This window comes from Nicotiana tabacum, chromosome 1 (assembly GCF_000715075.1).
Source record: "Nicotiana tabacum cultivar K326 chromosome 1, ASM71507v2, whole genome shotgun sequence".
Lineage (NCBI taxonomy): Eukaryota > Viridiplantae > Streptophyta > Magnoliopsida > Solanales > Solanaceae > Nicotiana > Nicotiana tabacum.
In genome coordinates this window covers 214,035,205-214,061,460 of record NC_134080.1, presented here as the reverse complement: position 1 = coordinate 214,061,460, position 26,256 = coordinate 214,035,205, and the positions used below count along the sequence as shown (strand labels likewise).

Here is a 26,256-nt window from a genome sequence, read left to right as displayed (position 1 = left end):
AGGAGAAGAGATCTATCTATTATTGCAATATGAAGATCAATTTAATTTCATGGAATGTAAGGGGATTAAATGACAAGAAGAAAAGGAGATCATAAAAAGTCAAGTACTGAATTGGAAGGCAGATATTATCTGTATGCAGGAGACAAAAGTGGAGGGGATATCAAAGAAATAGTCAATCAAATTTGGGGTGGGAGATGGGTGAGGTATGCATGTTTAGAAGCTAGCGGCACGAGAGGGGGGATTTTGTTACTATGGGATTGCAGAGTATGGAAAAGGGAGGTGTTACAGACTGGTGCATACACTTTGACATGCAAGTTCGAGGCTCTTTTACAGAATTTCAATGTCATATAACAGGAGTGTATGCTCCAAATTGCAGAATAGAAAGAAGAACAGTATGGAGAGAAATTGGCGCAGTGAGGGGATTGATGGAAGGCCCTTGGGTAGTCTGTGGTGATTTTAACGTCACAAGGTACCCTTCTGAAAAATGGGAATGCTCGAGGAGGTCCAGAGAGATGGTGGAATTCTCGGATTTTATAGAAGACATGGAGTTGATAGATCTTCAACTCGAAGGAGGCTACTATACTTGGTTCAAAGGGGATAATCCTACAACTGCTTCTAGAATTGATAGATTTCTCATTTCAGAAGAATGGGAGGAAAGCTTCAGAAATATCAAGCAAACTCTCCAACAAAGGCTGATTTCTGACCATGCACCAGTGGCTCTATGCTGTGGTGTCTTGGAACAAGCTAAATCATACTTCAAGTTTGAAAACTGATGGCTGAATGTGGAAGGTTTTTATGACAGAATTAGAAACTGGTGGACATCTTTTGAATTTTCAGGAAGACCAGACTATATTTTAGCTTGCAAATTAAAAACTCTCAAAGGCAAGCTAAAAGAATGGAGCAGAAGTTGTAAAGGAAATCTGGGATTGCAAAAATCAAAATTGTCGAGTCAATTGGCAGGTTTCTAGGCAACACAACAATTAAGAGCTCTGAATCAGAGAGTGGAGACCGACAGTCAATTTCGAAAACAGTCCAAAGATCTCTGAATCAGAGAAGGAGTCTTTATAGAGTAAATTTGAGGAACAAGAAGTCCTGAGCTGTCTGAAGATTTGTGCAACTGACAAGGCCCCAGGTCCAGATGGATACACAATGGGTTTTTTCATTATGTGCTGGGATATTTTGAAGCACGACATCATGGAGGCCTTCAACAACTTCCATTCCCAAGAGATGTTTGAGAAAAGTTTCAATGCAACATACATAGCCTTGATTCCAAAGAAGACAGGTGCGAAAGAATTGAGAGATTTTAGGCCAATCAGTCTGATAGGGAGTTTCTACAAACTACTCTCAAAAGTCTTGACTGAAAGACTTAAGAGGGTGGTAGGAAAACTAGTAGATGCTCAACAAATGGCTTTCATCAAAGGAAGACAAATAATAGATGCAGTGTTGATTGCTAATGAAGCTGTGGATTCAAGAATCAAAAAGAAAGAACCCGGAATCCTATGCAAACTAGATATTGAGAAGGCTTATGATCATGTCAACTGGAGCTTTCTACTGAAATTGTTAGAACAAATGGGTTTTGGGCAGAAATGGATCAGTTGGATGAAATTTTGCATATCTACTGTTACCTTCTCCATTCACATAAATGGATCTCCTGAAGGTTTCTTCCATGCACACAGAGGTCTAAGATAAGGTGATCCTTTATCTCCCTTTCTATTCATTATAGCCATGAAAGGACTGAACAACATGATTAAAACGGTCAAAGTAAATGGATGGATTAAAGGTTTCGAGGTTCACAGGAATGAAGCAAACAGTCTAGAGATCACACATCTTCAATATGCTGATGATACTCTAGTCTTCTGTGACGCTGAAGAGGAGCAACTTAGGTTTCTAAGGATCATCTTGGTCTTATTTGAGGGAATTTCGGGACTACACATCAACTGGAGAAAGAGCCATATTTATCCCATTAATGAAGTTAATAACATGGAGCAACTGACACAGATAATGGGAGGAGAAGTAGGGTCCCTACCAACTGTATACCTTGGGATGCCTCTTGGTGCAAGATCCAAATCCAAAGAGATCTGGAATTCAGTCATTGAAAAGTGTGATAAGAAGCTGTCAAGATGGAAATCGCAATACCTATCAATGGGGGGTAGGCTAGTTTTAATCAACTCAGTATTAGACTCACTTCCTTACATGATGTCTTTATTCCCAATTCCTGCCGGAATCATACAGAGACTGGAGTAACTCCGAAGATCCTTTCTCTGGCAAGGGAATAAGGAGAAAAAGGTCTTCCATTTAGTTAAATGGAAGACCCTCACAATGGCCAAAAAACAAGGTGGTTTAGGAATAAGAAATTTGAAGAATCAAAGCAAGTTCTTAGAATGAAATGGCTAGGGAAATATTCTCAAGAACCTCAAACTTTATGGAGCAAAGTGATCAAAGCTAAGTATGGTGAGGAAAATAACTGGGTGTCAAACAAAGTCAGCACATCATATGGAGTTAGTGTGTGGAAATCCATCAGAGAACTTTGGCCTATAATGAAGATTCACTCCTCCATAAGAGTGAACAACGGAAGGAACACATTATTCTGGAATGATAATTGGTTGGGACATGGAAGCCTAAAGGAAAGATACCCCGATATGTTTGGTTTGGCACAAAACCAGCATAGGACAGTAGCTGATATGTGGAGTTATCAAGGATGGAAACTCACTCTTAGAAGACAATTGAATGACCGGAAGATAACAAGATTAGCTGACCTCTACAAAGAGGTGGAAGCATTTAAAGGATTAGAGGAAGGGGTGGATTCACTTTAGTGGTCATAAGGAAAAATGTGGCCTTAACTTGGCCTGAAGAAATGGGATAAGTTTTTTTGGCGAAAAGGAAAAGTGGCTTCAAGATGGAAGCATATACGGAGAACAAAGATTCCATATAAGGTAGCATGTTTCTCTTGGCTACTAGCAAAGGAGGCTGTATTAACCCAGGATAATCTCATAAAAAGAGGAATTTCACTGTGTTCAAGATGTTTCCTATGTGTAACGCTGAGACTGTTAGCCATTTATTTCTACATTGCAAGATAACAGACCAACTATGAAAAATCTTTATTAGTCTTAGGGGTATTTCATGGACAATGCCATGCAGGATTAATGAAGTTCTTTATAGTTGGGAAGAAGCTGGTGCTGAAGCAACTAACAGAGATAGATGGAGGACTGTCCCGGCTTGTATCTGGTGGACAGTTTGGAGGGAAAGGAATGCTAGATGTTTTGAAGATAGAAGCAACCCAGTACAGAAGATCAAACTCAATTGTATTCTTCTTTTTGTTTTTGGTGTAAACAGATTTACATAGAAGATACATTGACAATCGTAGACATACTAGGATCTTGCTAGGTTGCACACCAGCACATCTACTTACCACCTACTTGTAAATCTGGTTTTCAGTACAACCAATGTATTGATGTTATTAATATATACAAAAGTTATCAATTCAAAAAAAATAAAAGCCCACACATGCTCTCTGCATAGGTGGTATTGGACTTAAGGATAAAAAAGAGCACTTATTAATAAAGAAATGGACATTGAGCATAATTCAACCCCGAAAGCTAGAAAGTGAGGATTGCTCAAGCAGTAGACCAAGTCCCCCATCCCCATCAAATGTGGGAGGGTCTCAACACCCGCGCCCTCCCAACCTGCACACCCAAGCCTGCCAACTGAAGTGTGGACAATATAATATGGGGGTCCAACATTGGTGTAACAAAGAATTGGGATGGGTACGGTTCTGATACCATGATAGAGAATGGACATTGGGCCTAACTCAACCACAAAAGCTAGCTTACAAGGTAAGGATTGCCCATGCCATATTAGGAGACCAAGTCCCCTTCACCATCAGATGTGGGAGACTCTCAACACTTATAAGTTGCTTTCTATAACTTGGAGGGCTTTTATCAGAGACTCTTAAGAATTTTTATATTTTTGTGCCCGCATACATGGTTGTGCATACATTCATGCATCTTTGTGGCCGGTGGTGTTTGTTCGTGTTTCCTTTACATGCTAGGAAGAATTATTGTCCATTGCTGAAGGCAGTTAAGTTTTCCTTCTTAAAAAAAATAGTCAAACTTGTTTGGGTTTGGTGACTAGTATTTCAGTGTTCACCCTCTCATCCCAAACTTACCCTTTTTCAACTCTTTGCTTTTACTGATCTTTAAGGTAATGGAAAGGACTCTGGAAAGCTTTCTGGCCGTATAGTTGATTCGGACATGCATGATGTTGGGCGTTTCCTTAACAGGCTCTTGGGATTGCCACCTGAAATCCAAAATAGGTTTATTATCTATCAATTTAAATATGGATGCTTGCTATCCATGTCTGTAACCAAAAAGTTTGTTTTGAATTCAGGCTTTTTGAGTTATTTGTCAGCATTCTTGATCTTTTAGTTCAGAATGCACGCCTTGAAGGACATTTAGACTCTGGAATTGTTGATATGAAAGCTACCACTGTTGAACTACAAGGGACGCCAAAGGTTATGCTGTTCCTGTTGTCTTTGCATTCTTATATAAAACATGTTGTGACATCAACCTATTACAGACTGTTCATATTGACAACTTGTCCGGGGCTTCAACCATATTGTTTACTTTTACATTGGATCGTGGACTCATTTGGGAGGTATATACATATGTATATATTACCATTATAAACTTGAGTTAGTTGGCTAACTTCCAAGTTTTCTTTGTAACCTTTTATTTTCCACCTGTAGTCAGCATATGCGTTGCTTGAAGAGAAGCAAAAGGATGAGTCTAGTTCAACTAATAGTGGATTCTATGAATCCAAACGAGAATGGTTGGGAAGACGGCATTTTCTATTAGCATTTGAAGGGTATGGAAATTTTTGGTCAGTAGTTTTGTTATTTCTGTATATTGGTATTTTGGTTTGCAAGTGCAGTCAACCTTATTCAACTTGGTATAAGGGACCAGGTTGTATTTCTTTTGCATGCACAAAGTATTATGTCTACGTCAATCAGTCAACTACATTTCAATCCCAATCCCAAATCATCTGAGCTTTATGAGTGATTTGTACCTTTTCCGCTCTATCCAAGTCCATTTCCCCGTGCATAGCAGAAACTTAATGCACATGGCTGCCCTTTAAGGCAACTTAAGGATTTTCTATATCTCACGCTTACCTTACATGGATAACTAATTTAATCCCAAATAGTTGGTAGAACTTATATAGATCCATTTGTTTTATTTTTAGCTAAGTATGCATTTATTAGGAGAAACTTAAGGTTTTCTGTGACAACTTCTCTCCATGTGATTTTAGGTTTATCTCATCTAATTTTAAGACCTTGGATAATCATATTCAACTTAGGTCGTAACTAGACAATCTCATGCTATCTTTTCTCATTTTAGCATCTATTTATGCTTCTTGCATCTGTTGTTGTGTATGATCATTGTAATCTTGTTCAATCTTAAATGACTGTGCATCTATTTTAACATTTTCATTTCAACGGAATTCATCTATTTTAACATTACTGACAACTGTCCTATATAACTTGTTAGGCATCTTCCAATCTTGTGAGGCTCCTCCATTTCAGAATTTTATCTAATTTCCTTGTTATCATTTGATGAAGGAATATTTTAGGAGAAAACCCCAGTATACAAGTATATAAAAGAGTAGCGGTCCTAGAGAAAATATGGTTCTCAAGAATGGCATCCAATTATTTAACCTAATAGACCTTGTGGGCGGTGGATATGCAAAAAATTCATCAGAAACAAAACATCACTCTTTTAACTCTACAGATTCATATGCTTACTCAGTGGCTAGACAACTTTGGGCTCAGTTTTCTCGTATATTTGGGCTGAATTGGGTCATACTAAAGTGGATCTTCTGGCACACTGCGAATCCCTTCTTTCTTTCATGAGATATTGTTATTGTGTGTTAAGAAGCTCTTCGTGAAAGAAAAATTTCTAGGAGTGAATTCTGTTCTACCAGTGGAAGTACAGACAAGATTTGTACCACAAAACAAGGGGACTATAAACCAAACTTCTTTATTCTCGATAACTGTGATAGATGTTTATGTTTATTGGCATTCTGGTTTAAACAAGAGGATGTACATGTATACATTCTGTCTTACTTCTACTCCTAAAACCCTTACTCTCCAGAGGGGTTCTCTACAGTTCCAACTTTTAGCTGGTTTCATCAATTAAAACAAAATTGTCTTCGGACGACGTGCACCATTTATACCTCATGAAACTTCGAAGTAAAAAATGTGCCATTCTCAAGCTTTCATCTAGCAATTTGAAGATTTTGTATGAATTGGAAAGAGACATAGCGTGATGTTCCCCTAGCTGGCCTTCCTTTCACAACTAATGCAGGCTCATGCATGGTCTAAGTCTTATTCCTGTAGTTGGATTTTTTTCTTTTATAATGTTCAATTTTGATTAGTTTAAAGAGTGCAATGTTGATTTTGTTCAAAAAGGTGCCTTTTGTCCAAATGCCCGTGATTTTGATCTTTCTGTTTCGTGATTATTTCAGTTCTGCTTCAGGAATGTACAAGGTATTTCGTCCAACTGTTGGAGAGGCCCTTAGGTACTAAAGGTTTTTGACTTTTGGGCTTTAGGTTAACTTCTTCCTTTTAGGAATTGACTGCTTCGTGCTCTGCACCCTAACCCATCTTCCTCTTCCTTGTGCTGTGCTTTACTTGACACTTCTCAATGTCTAGGGAGATGCCCCTCGCAGAATTGAAAGACAAGTACCGAAAACTATCGTCCTTAGAAAAGGCCCGTCATGGATGGGAAGATGAATATGATGTTTCATTGAAACAGGTAAAATTCTTTATGATCATATATCTTGCAGGATATCCTGATGAAAAGTGCCTTGGGAAGCTTCCTTGATCTTTTTATGTCATAGGATCAGCATTCCAGTGTTTTGCTGCATCCTGATCTTGTTTATGAATTGGTTATCTAATAGCAAATAAAATTCCCATTGAACTTCCATTTTCACTAGCCTGATATGGGAGAGTTCATCTGATAGAAGAAAAGACCTGGGAAAATGGAGCAGTTTAAATTGATTCATTGGAAACTATTAATTGCAATCCTCGTTTTAGACATAATCTCTTCTCAAATAAGAACCAGTGCGGGATTTTCGGCGGAATTCGGTATTTCCTGGGGCTCAGATATGGAAAAGACTAAAATCTTTTGATGAATATTATGACAGAACTCAAAGGCTGGACTGTTGCTTGAACTATGGTGATTAAAAGAGGAAGAAAGACAATGTGCACACTGCTGAATAAAAGATTAACCTTGATAAATGACCTTGTATTTGTGTTTTCAGAGAGTACTAGGTACAGGATGTAGATATATCTGGAACAATTTTTAGGTTTCAGTGTATGTATCCATTGTATATAGCTGGTATTGCCTTGATTTGAACAGGCTGCATCCCTCCTTTTATTGCGTTTCTAGTACACCTTTATTTGCCCGTAAATAGAAAATAAAATCAAAATAAAATCAATTTGATGGGGCAAACTTATACTTTTAACACAAAAATGTTGATTCTAGCTAGGCTTCATGGGGAAAAAAAACGAGAGGATCACCCTTAAATGTTTCTATTAGGCCTTGATTGTTGTAAGTAATGTAGAGAGAGGAGACTCACCTTATTGCCATAAAAAGCTCAGCTAACTTTGTTTTGTTTTATTGGATTATGAAAATGCCCTTGGAGTATTCGTGGATTTGTTGTTGCTGAGTATTTCAAGCATCACTTCTTTCAGAACTCATTCTGGGTTTCACCTGCAGTGTATGCATGGCCCAAAATGTAAGCTAGGCAGTTTCTGCACAGTCGGTAGAAGATTACAAGAAGTTAATGTGTTAGGTGGTCTTATACTTCCTGTGTGGGGAACTGTTGAGAAGGCGCTCTCTAAGCAAGTAAGATATTCTTCTTTCATTTGTTTTTCAATATCGTTTTCCTACAGTATATTCTCTGATATATCTTGGATGTGTCACACATGCGATACATGAGCTGAGAAATCCATAAGTGAGGAATACGCTAAAAAATAAGAGTATCTCATGATAACTGATAAGTGAATCAAGAGATGGAGAAAGCAGAAGATAAAGAAAGTAGAAACAAAATACTGAGAACTGATTATCTTGCTAAAAAAACTGTATACGACCAACAAAATCCAAAACCATGCGGAACGTAAGTTGGCTTTAGAAGGACAGCAAATGGAAATGGCTGCTATCAAGTAATATTTTGACCCATAACTGTAAGGCTCTTGCTAAACAGAATGTCATGTGAGCATTGCCTGAAACGTCAAACAGAACCAGCACAAGATGCTTATGTCAAGCTTGCGATATTACTGACTATAACACTTCCATTGGAAATGTTCATTTTGATCTGCAAAAATCCCAAGGATAAGCGATGATTAGAATTATATATTGAACCCTGTACCTGCCACACACACAGCACAATCTTTGATAACCACCTCACATCTTCTGTCCATTTCCTTTAAGATCTTGTTTCACAGTTAAGGCCTTTTATCTCTTCCTTATTCACCGGTTGTTTGCCCATGTTTTCTAAGTAGAATTCTTTTGGGTGTGTGTGTGGGGGGGGGGGGGGGGGGTTTAATAATCATATAATTCGCACAAAAAAATTACTGTCCATATAATTCATAGAAAGCTTGCACTTTCAGCTCCAAGGAGCTCAAAAAGTTGGGAGATTTTCTAGACTAGTTAAAACAATGGTGTCTGATCAGGAAAGAAAAAACGTGTGCAAACATCTTCTCTTAAGGATACTAGAATTTGTTGCATGTCATTGAAGCATGTTCTCTTCTCTCCTTCAATAATGTCCAACCAAAGCAAAACGCAACAGCTTTCAACAACATCTGTAGTTTCTTTGGTACTGGATTTCCTTGCCGCACTTTGGAACATCTGGCCACACTGATAGGCACGATCAAGGGGAGTTCTTAGAGGTTAAGAAAAGTATTCCACAATTCAGTAGCCATAGTACAGTGAAGAAACAAGTGTGTTATAGTCTCTTCCTTTTTACCACTCATGGGATATCTGTTAGCACAAGTGTACGCCTACTTTATTAACCCTGTCCAGTATCACTAATGCTTCCTTGGCTGCTATTCAACCAAATAGGATTCCACTGAAAAACACTTTTTTTGTCAACTGATCATGTTGAGTGTGGATTTCCACCCAATCTCTCATGCCTATTCAATAACCAAATTATTTCCCCCAGTCATTACCTCAGTCTTACGATTATGCAGTTCTTATGTTGTCTGCAATTGTGGATTTTTGATCTACAGCTACATTGAATAAATCTTGGAGGTCTAAACTCAGAGGTGTTTGTCCACCAGACCAGCAAAGTGTTTCTATCTATCCCACACCAACATGACAATGCCTGCATCCCTACTTTTTCACAGATTTTTTGGCTGATTCATTATAGATGGTTTTATCTTCTGATCTGAAGGTTCTGGGTACTGATTGTTTGCTGTTCTCCCTCTGCATGTACATTTATATGTGAGGAAGGTAGGTGGTCATGACTGTTTTTTTCTGTTTTTCATTATGTAACACTAATGATTATTTAGATTGCACAAGTGAAGTCACCAATGAATTAGATAGCACATCGTGCCATTCTTTTCTGAAATCATTTGCCTGTTAATTGAGTTGATTTATCAAAATTCAAGTACAGTATTCCTACTGCCAGATATCACTACCATTGTTGACACTTGATGAACAAAAAAGGGATACTGTAGGTTTAAAGTGAGCAGGCTCAGTATATAAATCCTCTACATAGCTAGAGAAAGTCTTCTGGCCATTGCATCTGAGATTTTGCTACAATCGTTTGTGCTTTATTTCTTGCGTCGAGAGAGATAATTTTCTTCTAAAAGGGTTGTTGCACCATCCTCACTCGTTTACTGGCTCCCAATTGTTGTTGGATACAGGCTCGCCAAAGCCATCGGAGAATCCGCATTGTACGGATTGTGACAACGACTGACAGTCAGCGAATTGTAGGGTTGCTTATCCCAAATGCAGCAGTAGAATCAGTGCTTCAAGGTTATAATACTCTTGACTCTCCTTTCACAATTGTATCTAGTGCATTGCAACCAACTTTGGGGGTTTGATTCCTCTTGTTATGTGTCCCATATTGGCAGGGATGGTTGTTTGTCTTCTGGTTTTGGGCTATCCTCACCTCATTAGCTAGCTTTTGAGGTTGAGTTTGGCCCAAAGTCCATTTGTTAATATGGCATTAGAGCCAGGGCCATCCCTGTTATTGTGTTTTCCAATGTTGGGCTCCCATGGTATATTATCTATGTTCAAGTCGGCAGGCGTGGGCGTGCAGGGGATTGTTGGGGGGGGGGGGATTGCTTTCCATATTGGTTGAGGGATGGATGTTTGTCGGCTTATATGGTTTTGGGTAATCCTCACCTCATGAGCTTATTTTTTGGGGTTGAGTTAGGCCCAAGGTCCATTTCTTAACACCTCTAGACATGCCCTCATGTTTAATAAGAGAAGTATCATAAGTCTCTCATTTTATCTTAGTGCATTGCAAATCAAATTAATGTCTTGTTGGGACCATCTTTTGTACATGTTTGTCTCTAGGGTAGAAAATCTAAGAGAGTTCTATATGAACACAGAAATGAAGTGGGTCTCAAAATGGTTGCTAGACTCCCAGGTGCCACGTCTTGTGATTTAGTTTGTAATTCAGAATTCCATAGCATGAGACATCTTTCCAGTTAGTGTGATTGATTCAGTGGAATCCATTATTCTTCACTTGTTTGGTTGACTCGATAATTTGTAAATGACGTGCCTTTTATTGGTTAAATATGATTTGTGCTGAAATTTTGATAGCAGATTTGGCATGGGTCCAAGATGTTGACGAATGAGAGAAGAGCAATTAAGGTTTTTTGTGCCAAGTATAGATGATTTCAAAAGTTGATGGAATGGCCTAGCAAGATGGAGTTGTCATTGTACGCTTTCAGAATGAAGCGCATTGTATGGTGGTAGAAAAGCAGTCTTTGTTACAAGGTCCAGGGAATGAGATTGGGGCACCCTCGCATCGCTGTCATAATTCTTTTGCATAATTTTTTTGGAATATCCATTCCTTGTAAATTAAATCATTTAAATCATAGGGCAATTTTGGGGTTGCTGGAAATTCTGCCACAGTTTTGTATCTAACCTTCAAAATATACAGAGTGTTAGAATTCAATACAGTTTCCTCTCAGTTCATCTGTGTCAGCCAAAGGACCAGCTAAATGATGCAATTTGAGTACTGACTTGTTGACAACTAGAAGCCGACCATGTGCTCTAGTTAGATTGACCAAATATTTTATTATGGAATTAAACGTCATTGAAGTTTTTTCCTTGGCGCAGAAAACAAGAGCCTGATTCAGCAATAGATGCATTGTCAGTATTTGGAAGCTTATCCCTTGAGCATGTTGGCTATGCCCGGAAAACATGTCCTTCGGTGGATATTTGGCCATTTGGATATGATTATGTTCAAATTTGTGTTTCTCCAGGTGTCATGTCTGGTGATTGATCGCAGGATTCTTGGTCCCTCTGGCAGTCAGGTGATGAGAAAGCCATTTGTCGAGCAGGTCGTCACTGTCGCGACGTAAATCTCCTGCTTGCTTTCATATGGCAGATTTTGCGTTTCACTCTGATCATTTTCTTTATGAATCGTTTAGTAAAACTTATCCAAATGAATCCTGAATACTTAACATTGTTGGACTATCTACTCATCTTAACCGTAAATAGCGCGAAGTGCCAACAGTGAATCCCTTTACTCCTATTTGTTTCGCATCTTTGGCAGCCGGGGTGAAATTTTTAATACCAATGTAAAGATAGGAGACGGAAGATGGGTAACATATTGAACAGAACGTTTTGGTTGGGCATACTCCAACTTAAGAGCGATTTTCCAAGGTTGTACTGATTAGCATCTTTTTGGTCTTTGTGACGGCATAAATTATTTCTACTTGGGGCAAATCAGCTTTTGAACAGCTGTTGCTCTTCTTGGAGAGATGAAAGAATGGCAAACCTCAGACAGTCTCAAATTTCAAACATGTGGTTGAAGCTTTCAGATTCGAGATTTGAAATTTGATTCTGAGGCAGCTAAACTTTAAATAACTATAAATTTACTATTCTCTAGATAACAGTTTGCACCGGTTGTCCTCCTAAGAGAATGGTCTTTAAATATTGTTCCTGTTTTTTACTTGGTTGTGAAAATAGGCCTTTTTAGTTTTATATGTGATGTATTATTCTTCTTCGTCAAGAACATCATAGTTTATCAATTTTAGAAGTTTGAAATTCCAGTTTAGGGGTAAACAGTAAAAGTTAATCATTGATTATTGTTAAAATCACTTGAATATTAATAATTTATGCTTGGAAAGTGTTGAAGAAGATAAAATGAGCCTTCTTGATTTGGTATTATTCGATGAAATTGGTTATTAGGGATTGCTTGTGTGGTAGATTTGTGGTTGTTTAATCCTAATTAAATTGCAAATCGAGAACATTTAGTTGAACGATACATGTAAATTATGATAGTCATGTAGACTTTGACGAAGAATTTGATGATACGGGGAATGTAGATAACACAAACTCATGCCAATCTACTAGAGTTTAGTGAATACCACACACAGTCATACCAATTAGGTAGAGTTTATGAGTTATCCAACATAATAGTTAGATTGCATACAACACGAAATCCCACCAATGATTTCACTTTGAGTGAAAACTTGTAATTATGACTAGATTGCATACAACACGAAATCCCACCAATTATTTCACTTTGAGTGAAAACTTATAATTATGATAACCTGGTAGAGTTTGTGAGTTATCTAACATGATAGCTGTATTGAATGTAGCATAAAGTTTTACCAATTTATCAAAACATTACGATGACGACAACAACAACTATGACCCAGTGAAATCCTATTAATGGGTTTGGGGGATAGTGTGTACGCGGACCTTACCCCTTCCCCGAGGGAGTAGAGAGGCTATTTCCGAAAAACTCTCGGCTTAAGAAGACAAAAAGAAAACGAAAAGAGGCAATATATCAGTATCATCAATAGAAACCATAGAACAAAGAACAGCATCACCAGAACCAGAAAATAAGTGAAAAGCAAAACAATAACCAGTAGATAAAGCATAACAACTAAGAGGAACGAAAGAGTCATGTGAACTCAACATTAACCACTAACAGTCTAAGACCAAGTCCTAACAGACTAGCCTCACTCTGGAGCATCGTAGATATATTCTCAACTAACTCCTAACCTACAACCTTAATGCTCGATCTCCACAACTTCCTGTCTAAGGCCATGTCTTCGGTAATCTGAAGTCTCGTCATGTCCTGCCTGATCACCTCTCCCTAATACTTCTTAGGCCGTCATCTACCTCTCCTCACGCCCACCAAAGCCAGAAGCTCACACCTCCTCACCGGCGCATCTGGGCTTCTTCTCTGAACCTGCCCGAACTATTTGAGCCTTGCTTCCTGCAGCTTGTCATCCATGGGGGCGATACCCACCTTCTTCTGAATATCTTCATTCCTAATCTTATCCATCTTAGTGTGCCCGCACATCCACCTCAACATCCTCATTTTAGCTACTTTCATCTTCTGGATATGTGAGTTCTTAACTGGCCAGCACTCAGCACCATACAACATGGCTGGTCTATGTATAAAATTTACCTTTGAGAATCGGAGGCACTTTCTTGTTACACCGGACTCCAGACACTAACCTCCACTTCATCCACCCAACCCCTATAACCTCTATATGGTGTGTGACATCCTCGTCGATCTCCTCATTCCCCTGAATAACCGACCCAAGGTACTTGAAACTGCCCTTCTTGGGGATGACTTGTGAATCAAGCCTCACGTCCAACCCTGCTTACGTCAGCTCGATGCTGAACTTGCACTCTTGGTACTCCGTCTTAGTCCTGTTCAACTTGAAACCCTTAGACTTAGGGGTATGTCTCCAAACCTCCAGCCTCTCGTTGACGCCGTCTCACGTCTCATCAATCAACACTATGTCATCAGCAAATAACATACACAATAACACCTCCCCTTGAACATGATGTGTCAGTGCATCCATTAGGGCAAAAAGGAATGGGCTGAGCGCAGACCCTTGGTGTAACCCATAACAACCGGGAAATGCTCCGAGTCTCCTCCTATTGTCCTAACCCGAGTCTTAGCTCCATCATACGTGTCCTTAATTACCCTAATATAAGCAACCGACACACTTTTTGCCTCCAGGCACCTTCATAGAACCTCTCTATGAACCTTGTCATAGGCTTTCTCCAGATCAATAAACACCATGTGCAAATCCTTCTTCTTATTCTTGAATTGTTCCACCAACCTCCTAATAAGGTGGATAACTTTCGTGGTAGAACACCCCGGCATGAACCCGAACTGGTTATCTGAAATAGATATCGTCCTCCTCACCCTCACTTCAACTACATTCTCATAAACTTTCATGGTATGACTCAGTAATTTGGTACCCTTATAGTTGTTACAACTCTGGATATCACCTTTGTTCTTGTACAACGGAACAACCGTACTCCACCTCCACTCTTCCGGCATCCTCTTCGTCTTGAAAATAACATTAAACAACCCAGTCCCACTCCAAGCCTGCTCTACCTACAAACCTCCAAAATTCTACGGGAATTTCATCTTCCCCGGTAGCTCTTCCCCTACCCATCTTACACATAGCCTCCACGAGCTCCCCAACCTTGATGCGCCTACAACACCTAAAGTCACAGTGACTCTCGAAATGCCCCTATTCACCTAGCACAATATCCCGATCCCTTTTTTCATTCAGAAATTTATGAAAGTCGGTCTGTCATCTCTGCTTAATCTGATCATCCTCCATCAAAACTCTACCGTCCACGTGTTTAATGCACCTCACTTGATCCAGATCCCTAGCCTTCCTCTCTCTCGCCTTGGCCAGCCGGAATAACTTTTTCTCCCCGTTTTTGATCCCCAGATCCTCGTACAGATAAGCAAAAGCCGCATTCTTAGCCTCCGAAACCGCCAGCTTCGCCTCCTTCCAAGCTACCTTATACCTCTCACTGTTCTCTCTCCTCTCCTCCTCGCTAGTGCTCCCTACTAGCTTCAGGTACGCCGCCTTCTTCGCTTCCACTTTACCTTGGACCATTTCATTCCACTACCAGTCGCCTTTGTGACCTCTAGAGTAGCTCGGCGAGACCCCTAATACCTCTTTTGCCGCCTTATTTATACAATTCGCCGTCGTCGATCACATAATGCTCGCGTCTCCACTACTCCTCCAGGCTCCCATAGCCGATAACCCCCCTTCCAACTCTTGAGTTTTATCCTTAATCAAGGCACCCCACCTGATACTCGGATGTCCTCGTACAAACTTTTTCTTCCTCCTTATCATAATACTGACGTCCATCACCAAGAGTACACTCACCAACCACCAGCTTAATAGTCATTAGTCTATCATTCACCCGCCTAACCTCTACCACAGACTCTCTAAGATCCCTATGAATAAAAATTAAAATCCAACCAACTCGCACCATCGCGCTGTTGCTGAGTGCATATTTGGATCCGAGGCTACTTTTTAAAGATATTAAAAAACGAGGCTATTATTTAAAGACCAGCTCCTTATAATGGTCATTCCTGCAAATCACCTTAAAAACGGCTATCTGTGCACGTAGCTACTGAAGAGACCCGACTTTTACGTGGGTTTAGGGTTTAGGAAAGCTCATCTCTTTCAGTCTCTCTGCGTAAATTGGGAAGAAGAACCCAATAATAAACACCAAAAAGCAAAAGCTTGATCTCCGGCGCCGAATAAATTTCAGTTCATCTCTCTCGCTCTCTCTACCTCCGATCTAAATAAATGGTTGCACCATGATTTTTTGCAGCCTTCTCTTTTATAGAAACCTGAAACATACCCGCAAATTAGTCGACATTTCTCGGAATAATCATCGATTTCTTTCTGCAAATCAGAATACTACTAATTTCAATGCTAAAGCTCCTTACTTTTCGAGATATTACTGTTCTGAATGGACTGAAGATGTAGAATATCTGGATGAATCAGGGAGTGTTATTTACTCAGGGAAAGGAATAAGGTCTGTTGAGCCAGGGGTTGATGATCATGTAATGGTGGGTGGGTTGAAGAAGCCTATTTTGAATGCTTCAGCAGTGGCAAAGCTTGTTGAGATTGTGAAGAGGTGGAGGTGGGGCCCTGATATGGAGACTCAATTGGATAAGCTTCAGTTTATACCAAATATGACTCACATTATGCAAGCGTTGAAAGTTATGGAAGATAGTGATGCTTCGTTAAGTTTATTTCGGTGGGCAAAGAGACAACCTTGGTATAAGCCAAATGATGCTTGCTACATTACCCTGTTCGATAAATTGAACCAAAGCAGAGATTTTGATGGAATTCAATCGGTTTTTGATGATATGGTCCTTGATTCTGGCGAAAATGGGGCATCTCTGTTTAATGCGTATAATCGAGTTATCCAATACCTAGCCAAGGCAGAGAAATTTGAGGTGGCATTCTGCTGTTTTAAGAAAATTCAAGAGTCTGGTTGCATAGTTGATACCCAGACCTATAACTCCCTTATCACCGTGTTCCTAAACAACGGGTTGCCATATAAGGCATTTGAGATATATGAGAGTATGGAAAAAGCTGGGTGCTCTTTAGATGCATCGAGTTATGAGTTAATGATCCCAAACCTCGCAAAGTCAGGACGCCTTGATGCAGCATTCAAACTCTTCCAGCAGATGAAGGTGAATAACTTTCGTCCAGGTTTTGGTATCTTTGCCTCCCTCGTTGATTCAATGGGTAAAGCCGGGAGGTTGGACACATCAATGAAGGTATATACTGAAATGCAGGGCTTCGGGCTCAGACCATCTGCTACTATGTTCGTATCCTTGATTGAGTCTTTTGTGAAGGCTGGAAAATTAGAGACTGCTCTAAGGCTGTGGGATGAAATGAAGAAAGCAGGGTTTAGACCTAACTATGGGCTATACACCATGATTGTTGAGTCTCATGCAAAATCTGGAAAGCTTGATATTGCAATGTCTGTCTTCTTGGATATGGAAAAGGCGGGATTTTTGCCCACTCCTTCCACCTATTCTTCTCTGCTGGAGATGCATGCTGCTTCCGGTCATGTAGATGCGGCTATGAAGCTTTATAACTCGATGACTAATGCAGGTCTGAGACCAGGATTGAGTACTTATACGGCCTTGCTAACTCTTCTTGCCAAAAAGAAGCTTTTGGATGTTTCTGCAAAGATTTTACTGGAAATGAAGGCCATGGGATATTCAGTTGATGTGAATGCTAGTGATGTTCTAATGGTTTACATTAAAGACGGTTCTGTTGATCTTGCTTTAAGGTGGCTACGATTTATGGGTTCATCAGGAATCAGGACGAATAATTTCATAATACGGCAGCTCTTTGAATCGTGCATGAAGAGCGGATTGTACGACTCAGCCAAACCTCTCCTTGAAACATACGTGAACTCTGCTGCCAAGGTTGACCTCATTCTTTACACTTCAATTCTTGCCCATTTAGTAAGATGCCAAGATGAGAACGATGAGAGGCATTTAATGTCGATCTTGAGTGCTACGAAACATAAGGCTCACACTTTCATGTGTGGGCTCTTTACTGGGCCAGAGCAGAGGAAACAGCCAGTTTTATCTTTTGTGAGGGAATTCTTCCAAGGCATTGATTATGAGCTAGAAGAAGGAGCTTCTAGGTACTTTGTTAATGTTCTCCTTAACTATCTTGTCCTCATGGGACAAATAAATCGTGCTCGTTGTGTATGGAAAGTTGCCTATGAAAACAAGCTTTTCCCCAAGGCTATAGTATTTGATCAACATATTGCATGGTCCCTTGATGTTAGAAACTTGTCGGTGGGAGCAGCTCTCGTGGCAGTGGTACATACGCTTCATAGGTTTAGGAAACGGATGTTGTATTATGGTGTTGTCCCTAGGAGGATCAAGTTGGTCACTGGACCAACTTTGAAAATTGTGGTGGCACAGATGTTAAGCTCGGTGGAATCACCCTTCGAGGTCAGTAAGGTTGTTTTGAGGGCTCCAGGAGATGCTGTCTTGGAGTGGTTTAAGAAACCAATTGTTCAGCAATTTCTTTTGAATGAGATTCCATCAAGGGCTGACATTTTAATGCATAAACTCAACATACTTTTTCCAACATCTGCACCTGAAATTAGGTCGTTGTCCCCTCCTAAGCCTCTTGTCGCTGGAAAAGCAATATAGTTATTTCCTACGTGTAAAATGGCTTATATAGTTCATACTAGAGATTTGGTTTCACTTGTTCTGGTGCTCAAAGACGTGCAGAAGATACTATTTCTATGTATCAAGATGCTAATGTGTTTGGGTGGATTGAAATTAGATCTGAATCGGTTATAAAGGATATATAGTTTCTTGCATACAAAATACATGCCTGGATATGTGTACAGATGCGTGTACCTTTTATTCTTAACCTGAAACTTAATGGTAGTGTTTATTCCTAACTTCCTCCACCTGATTTAACTGGTAAATCTGTTTACTCATCAACCGATGCTGAATGCCTTTTGCCAAAAGTTCAGTACTCTCATCAAACAGTAGAATCAAAGCTAATACAGGTGAGTTCCTTCCTAGTCTGATTTCAGAGTGTAAATGAAAAGAATGTCAAAGCTGATGTGTGCATAAGCTGGCCTGGAGACCACCATTACTGGAAAAAAGAATGTCAAGATAAGCTGAGGTGTGCGCAAGACAACCATTTCAGAAAATACATGATGTTTCATATGAAGGGGAGCCTTGGCGTAACCGGTAAAGTTGCTGCCATGTGGAGGTCACGAGGTCAAGCCGTGGAAACAGCCTCTTGCAAAAATGCAGGGTAAGGCTGTGTACAATAGACCTTGTGGTTCGGCCCTTCGCCAGACCCCGCGCATAGCGGGAGCTATGGCTGTCCAACGGGACGGGCCGTCCCGTATCCCGACTCGGCCCGGCCCACTTAATTCTAAACGGGATGGGCCCATGATGTTTCATATAATTTGCTCTAGGCATTTTTCTCGCTGCTGAATCTTTTTTTATCAAGTACAGCTGATTCCAAATTTGAATCTACTGAGTCCGATGACGATGAATTTCAGATCTGTGATATTTGTAATTCAGAGGAGGTACTAGTCCCTGAATCTTGGATCTCCTATTTCCCTTGGTGTGTTATTTGGTTCTTTTGGATTGATCTTCTTACGTAGGAGAGGAAAAAATTGCTCCAGTGTTCCTGTTGTAGCTAACTTGTACATCCTGACATGTTTAATTCCACCTGTTACAGAGTCAGTTTCTGCAGATTGGTGTTGCCATTCTTGCAAGGAAAAGACAGATGAATATAACCAAGCAAGACATGCCTATGTTGAACTTTTGAAAAGGTGGGAACTTGTGAAAATGTGCTGCTCTGATTATATTCACTTTTTGGCTTCATCATAGATCATCACACTCGGTGTTTGACGAAGGTCTAACACTAACCATGCCCAACTATCTAACGGTCGTTGCAGATTATAATTCGGTTTAAGAGTTCGGAGTCGAATCCCACAAGGAATTAACTCTCAATCACAACTTAATATATCACAAGAATTTAAGCAAATCAATTCTCCAAAATATTCAAATAATGATTTTTGTTTGGTTAAACTAACTAATTGCAAATAATGGAAATGCAGTAAGTTATCAACTAATTAAGCAAAGAGTTGAAGACAAGATTAAGGAGGTCTAGAGTTATGATTTCCTCGGTTGCCGAAATCCTTCTTGCCATGTTACCTATTATTTTGTCAATTTGTTCTTTGTTGATCGTGAGCACTATACTTACTGTGATTTCTCTCAAGCAATCACAATAACTTATTTTCACGTACGTTGGGAGTGATGTTTTAACAACTATCTAAATATGCTCTGGAACCATATTCCATGTAAGGTAGACACTCTAATTGCTCGGGCATGGTGCCAGGCACTTTACTCGGACAAGATTTTTGCCCTTCACTCCCTATTTTCCCAAGTTTCGGACTCCTTTGTTTGTACTCCATCTGTTCCACTTTATGTAACGTACTTACTATTTGAAGGGTCAAATACGGTTTTAACCATTTTTTGCAAATACTTTTGAATATTTTAAATTGCTAACTATAGCGACTTATAGTATTTTTTTTACATATGTTAAGCCAAGTTTTCCTCACACCATCTCTATATAACAGCTATTCACTAGGGGTGTACAAAGGAAACCGACAAACCGCACCAAACCGATAATCCGAGTCAAATCGAGAAAAAAAATCCGACTATGATTTGGTGTTAGAAAAAAAAAATCCGACTATAATTGGTTTGGTTTTATCTAAAAAAAGTCGAACCGAAACCAAACCAACCCAACATTACATGTATACAAATTTAAAAATATTTTATACATAAAAATAATTATTATAATGTAATTTATAAATATAATTTAAACTCTTTAATAGTTCTCTCTTTTAATGTATTATTTCAAGCTTGGACTTAGAACTTTTGAATGGTTAAATATGTTTATAGCCCATAAAAATTAGTAAATCAAATAAAGCTCAAAGCAACAAAATCAAATTAATACTAATGCTAACAAAAAAATTCAATTCAATACTAAAAGTGGCAATAGTATTGGATATTTATTTTTTTTAGTTTTGTATTGATTTAGATAGTGAAAATGCATAACTCACTTTTAATATTATTTAGTCATGTAATTAATACTTAGTATTTATTAGTCGTACTTATTTTAACATGACTTAGTACTTTTAGATTATGTTTATTTTTATTATGGCTTATTAATTAGCAGTATTTATCTTATACAATTTGTTGAGTATTTTAGTATAATTATGACTCATCTCCTATTATTTTATATTATTTTATTGGGTAACATGTTATATCGTTTTATCCTACTAGGACCTAAGAAATATTAGAGTACAAATTATAAATTTTATGCTATGAAGATTTTGTTGGAAAAAATCCCGAAAAACCCGAGAAAACCGAAAAATCCGAGAAACATCGTGATTGAAAAAGCCGACTTTTGTTGGTTTGGTTTGGTTTGGTTTATAAATTTAAAAATCCGAGACAATTGGCTTGGTTTGGTAATTGAAAAATCCAAACCAACCCGGCCTGTACACCCCTACTATTCACTATAAAAGTCAAAGTTTTCCTTAAAACTGATTTTCAAGTTATATTTACTTCTCTATAATAACTTTTACCTATAATAGCAACATCCATATTTATAGCAGAACGTTCTTTGTAAAGTTACCCTTCTATATCAGCCATATAGAATCTTTAAGATTACTACTAATAAGTCTAAAAATATGCACACAATCTTTTCCATTAAACAAAGTTTCTATCTTGCATAATATATAAAATTTGAAGATTTGCACATGATATCTTTTGCATTAGACAAATTTCAAAAAATATTTAGATAGAAAATTTTACTGTTAAGCTCTTAGATTGTCTTCAAGGGAAAGCTATTTGATACATTTTTGCTGAAAATTTGGACACGAACCTTCGCCAGTGTGAGCATTGTATTAGTAAGAGAATGAAATCTACAAAATAAACTACAATTACAAAGTACTTCCATCAATCTTGAAAGAATTTATTTTTCTAGGTAGCTTTAAAATGTCTGACTTAGAGTTCAAATATATATAGGTTTAGTTATAAATTTATTAATAATGTATTAGCTTTCTTCAATATTTAATTACTAAAATATGCAAATCTTTGAGTTTTTGAATTTGAATAGTTTTCTTATCCTTTATATGTAACATTGAAAAAAGAAAAATAATTAATTTTTGGATAATTTTTATCTATAACAATCAAAAAATATTTAAACGTTAAACGCTGTTATAAGTGTATAACAATCATTCACTATAAAAGCCAAAAAATATCGGAACAAACAAGGCTGTTATAGAGAGGGTTGACTGTATATTCCTTATTAGGGATGTACAAACCGAATCGGAAAACCGCATCAAACCGAAAAGTCAAACCAAACCGATTAAAAAACTCGACTAGGTTTGGTTTGATTTGGTTTGGTTTTGAGTAAAAAAAACCCGAACCAAACCGACATATAAATATATAATTTTTATATATAATTTTAAAATTTTATATAGAATTTTCTTAAAAAATATCTAGAAATATTTGGGATTCTCTTGCGGGATATAATATTTAATAGTATATGAAGTGCCCATATTTATTAACCTTAAATAATAGGTTGTATGATCACTTTCTCATTAAGTATTACTTAAATGCGTCAATCTCTTTGTTCTTTCATATTCATAATATGTTAAGATTTATTAAATTGTTATATCTTTTTGGATGTGAAGTGATCATTATTATTTAGGTATCATATTGATTTTAATGTTTAATTACTAAATTCGGTTAACCTTAGTGTGCATCAACGAAACATTATATTATTGTCAGTTGACTAAAAAAAATAATTGTTATGTTGTTACTAAGAAAATTCTCTCAAAAAAATATTTTAATAGATAATATATTTGTCAATTTTTTATATTTTTACTAAACATATATTTACTTATAAAAAATTTAACAAAGTAAGATTGAAATAATATTTAAGTAACAAAAAACTCGAAAAACCAGAAAAATCCGACAAAACCGAACCAATCCAAACCGATATAGTTGGTTTGGTTTTAATAAAACTCGAATCAACCCGGTCCATGTACACCCCTATTCCTTATCAAAAGTATAATTATATCAACTTATAGATATACTAGTCTCGACGTTCGTGCGATGCACGAATATTTTATATCAATTATTATCAAACACGTTTTAAAAGTAATGTATAAAATTCAATAATTAATTTCTTTAAATTTTAATATATAACTCAAACCAACTCATTAATAATATTTTGATACAATAAGGAAGTGATTTTGGTATGTGTGAACTCAAAATTAAGCAAGCAAATATTTCACAAATGATAACAAAGTAACCCGAAAAGGATATCAATTTATCAACAACACCATAATCATTTAGTATTATACAAAAATTAAGAAGAATGAAAAATAATCTGTGGAAATTAAGTCTCAACAAGGGATTTGATTAATGAACCACTCCATAACATGAATAGGAGCCTTTATCAACTCCAGCGCCAATTCAACCAACAAAGTTACACATATGCAACACGGACATATTATACTCAACATCAACCTGTACAAAACACATGCAAAAAATCAACAGTTCCACCTATCAAGTAAGAAAATCGATCCAATTGCCAATTTTAAAAAAAATAAATTAAATAAATGTATAAACATGAAGGGGCACATAGGCGGATTCACAATTTAAATACTCCCTTCGTTCATTTTTAGTGGTCCATTTTGAACTTTTCATGCCCCTTAAGAAATAATAATTATAGTATGTATTTGACCTTATAACCCCTCTCAATGATAGCATTTCAGAGAGTTTTGAAAAATAATTTCGGAAATGAGTAATTAACGATAATGATTAAACCAAGAAAAAAAATTATTTTTTCTCTTGATTTGCTAAAATGGCCAAGTAAAAGTGAAAATGCATTTTTAGTATGGTGGACAAGTAAAAGTGAACAAACGGAGTAAGATGTATTCAACCTTCAAGATTTTAATGATTTTTTCTATAAATACAGTCAGACCTCTCTATAACAACATCCCTATATAACAACACTTTGCTATAAAAGCCAAGCTTTTTCCGGAACCAATTTTTATGTTATGTTATAATATATGTTCTCTATAACTGCAATTCTCTATAACATCCAAAATATTCAGAACAAACTAGACTGTTATAGAGCGATTTGACTGTATATTTAAACTCTATATCAAAAATACTAAGTTTAGTTGAGCGGCATCCACCTAGAGGCACATTTAATAAATTCCCTTCCAAATAAAAGAGTAAAAAAAATAGGCAGCCCAGTACACGAAACATTCGGCGTAGAGTCAAGGAAGGATCGTATCCCAGGAGTTGTAATATAGGCTAATTACACGGTTCGAACCCGTAGCCTACAGATCACACTGTAATAAATTTTACTGTTGCTCTAAGGTTCCTTCGAATAAGAAAAAAAAGAGAAGAAATAGAACGAACCCGACGATCCAAATGATGACGCCGACGACAGAGACGATAAGAGAGAGGAGAGCAAAAGGAAGGCCTAGAAGAAAGGCCAACGGCCTGCAACCTTCTCCACAGCACATGATTTCTGCTGTAAGTTTAAGCAGAGATTACTGTTTGTATTTTGAAGAAGAGTTTCTCTGCTTAATTATAATGTTCACTATAAAAACCGTAAATTGCACGTAATAGATTCGGATTTATTATTTTTTTAGCAAAAAGACTGTTATTTTGCTTTATCCTTTACGTGAAACCGATGGTTATGATTTGTCTAAATTTAATAAGATTAGATTCAGTGCAAGGCAAAAAGTGAGAAATGTGTACCCCACGTTTCATCCAAAAGAACAACCAGCTTTAACGTAGTGGTCTTACACTTTTTTCTATTTTTTGGTTGAATAATGTGAAAAGTGGTTATTCGGTTCGGATAACATTTAATTTATATACTTTTTATTATATTTGTCCAATTAAAAATAACTACAACACGAATTGTGGAATTATAACCTGAAAAAGATAAAACGCACACAACCTTCTACAACATATTAAATTACAATAATTATGTAAAAATTCATTTACATGTGAGTGAACATAAGATAAATCTGAGGATACCATGTTTGTAGCTGATTTCATAACAAATCTGGAAAAAAAAAGAGGATATACTGCTGGGCAAAATTGCCAGGTAGAATGTGGAAATGACAGACCCTAATCAAATAAGAGGAAATAAGCAATAAGTTGTGAATTTTTTTTACTACCTATTGTTTTTTTTTTGTGAATTTTTATTGGGAAAAGGCTCTAATATACCCCTGTACTTTGAAAAATAGTACATTCCTCTCCCCGTTATACTATCAGACCATTTAAAGGCCTACCGTTAGGAAAGTGATTAAAAATACCCCTATTTATAACACCCGTCCAACAAGGCAATTAAAATGCCAACTGGAAAGCCACGGTGGACAGATCCGACCCGTAACCCGTTAATATAACCCATTACTTAAATACTTAGTGACCCGTTTTTAATAAAGAAAAGGCTCCTTTTTTCTTGTTAGCTGAGAGAACGAGTGTAAGAGGCGATTTAGGGTTCCTCCTGTATGCATCAATTTTCTTCCATATTTTCTGTAAAATCCTTCAAAGGTATAGTTCTATTAAATTTGGTTGTTGTTATTTCTCCTATTTCGCCTATTTTCTTTGTTTTTCCGATGTTAATCTTCTTTCTACTGAAGGTGATTTAGGGTTTCTGTTAACCTTTATAGTTTAGTGTTTGCATGTGTGTTTTCTCGGATGTAGTGATTCTCTATTATATGGATTTTGTATGGCAGTTTCTTTAGTGTAGGGTTTACATGTGGGACTGCATTTTATCTCTTTTTGGGGAAAGGGGGCTTTTGTTTCTGGCAAAGATGATTGTATATGGTCCCCAAGTGGCACATTTTTCTGTTGTTCCTTTATTGAATGCTGTAAATTTTTGTTGTTTCTTTACAATTTGTGGTCCACCAGTAGATTTGTTTAATAATATCGTGACTCATGTGCCTGCCCTTTAGTCCTTTATACTATTTTGTGTGATTCATATGTGACTGGCCTTTATTATATTCAATTTTTGTTATAAATTCTGCCATTTATTGGTTTGTACTATATTATATTCAATTATGTTAACCCATTTCTCCTATTTATTTTGTAGGTTAAGATGATTATTGTGGACTTGTTATTCAATTATGGAGGTGACTAGAAAATAATTCCAAAAGTATTATATACAAGAAAGTTGGTGCACACTTGGAAACAGTATGATTCTGACCTTCTGTCTTTCATAGATTTAGTAAATGAATATACTTCATCTACTATAGGGTATGTTGGTGTCCAACAATTGATAATTTGTGGTCCTTCTGGTAGATTTTATGAAGTAATAGGGGATGATGGTATTAGGACATTACAAAATATGGTTTCTGACCATTTCATTGTAATTAATGTATATGCTGTAGAGGATAGTGAAATGGGGGTTCTTGTTCCTATTATTGTCGACCATAATGAATCACAAACAGTAGATTGTGAGGTTGCAACTGATTGTAGTTCAAATGAGAGTGAATATGAGACTCTTCTTTCAAAATATGACTCTGATGATTTAGAAGTAATTGCACTACAAAAAAAAAGAGGGAGATTTCTGAAAAGTTGATTGAATACGAAGAGCTATACAAAGGA

The 26,256-nt window shown here is 37.4% G+C and overlaps 3 protein-coding genes across 4 annotated transcripts in view; 2 read left to right on the top strand and 1 right to left on the bottom strand.

Annotated features, from left to right (window-relative positions):
- LOC107815374 (protein FORGETTER 1) overlaps positions 1-11,216 on the top strand; it is a 55,493-nt gene extending 44,277 nt beyond the window's left edge. Inside the window, exons 24-32 of one of the 2 annotated variants that reach the window (XM_075256700.1) lie at positions 4,201-4,312; positions 4,387-4,510; positions 4,576-4,653; positions 4,745-4,863; positions 6,520-6,573; positions 6,707-6,809; positions 7,776-7,904; positions 9,926-10,037; positions 10,836-11,216. In XM_075256700.1, the coding sequence (XP_075112801.1) occupies positions 4,201-4,312; positions 4,387-4,510; positions 4,576-4,653; positions 4,745-4,863; positions 6,520-6,573; positions 6,707-6,809; positions 7,776-7,904; positions 9,926-10,037; positions 10,836-10,867 (863 nt within the window). In that variant the 3' untranslated portion in view covers positions 10,868-11,216. Of the gene's footprint in view, positions 1-4,200; positions 4,313-4,386; positions 4,511-4,575; positions 4,654-4,744; positions 4,879-6,519; positions 6,574-6,706; positions 6,810-7,775; positions 7,905-9,925; positions 10,038-10,835 lie in introns of both variants that reach the window. The other variant, XM_075256697.1, reaches the window with a different exon arrangement.
- Positions 11,217-14,815: 3,599 nt separating this feature from the next.
- On the bottom strand, positions 14,816-15,130 carry LOC142164774 (uncharacterized). Its single transcript, XM_075223343.1, has one exon. The coding sequence runs from the start codon at positions 15,128-15,130 to the stop codon at positions 14,816-14,818; it is 315 nt and encodes a 104-aa protein (XP_075079444.1).
- Positions 15,131-15,664: 534 nt separating this feature from the next.
- LOC107815375 (pentatricopeptide repeat-containing protein At1g79490, mitochondrial-like) lies at positions 15,665-18,479 on the top strand. Its single transcript, XM_016640944.2, has one exon. The coding sequence runs from the start codon at positions 15,847-15,849 to the stop codon at positions 18,223-18,225; it is 2,379 nt and encodes a 792-aa protein (XP_016496430.2). The 5' UTR covers positions 15,665-15,846; the 3' UTR covers positions 18,226-18,479.
- The last annotated feature ends 7,777 nt before the right edge of the window (positions 18,480-26,256 follow it).

What these genes read in the sequence shown, in the direction of transcription:
- LOC142164774 (XM_075223343.1), bottom strand. Translation starts at nt 15,130, where the DNA reads ATGGTCCAAGGTAAAGTGGAAGCGAAGAAGGCGGCGTACCTGAAGCTA.
- LOC107815375 (XM_016640944.2), top strand. Translation starts at nt 15,847, where the DNA reads ATGATTTTTTGCAGCCTTCTCTTTTATAGAAACCTGAAACATACCCGC.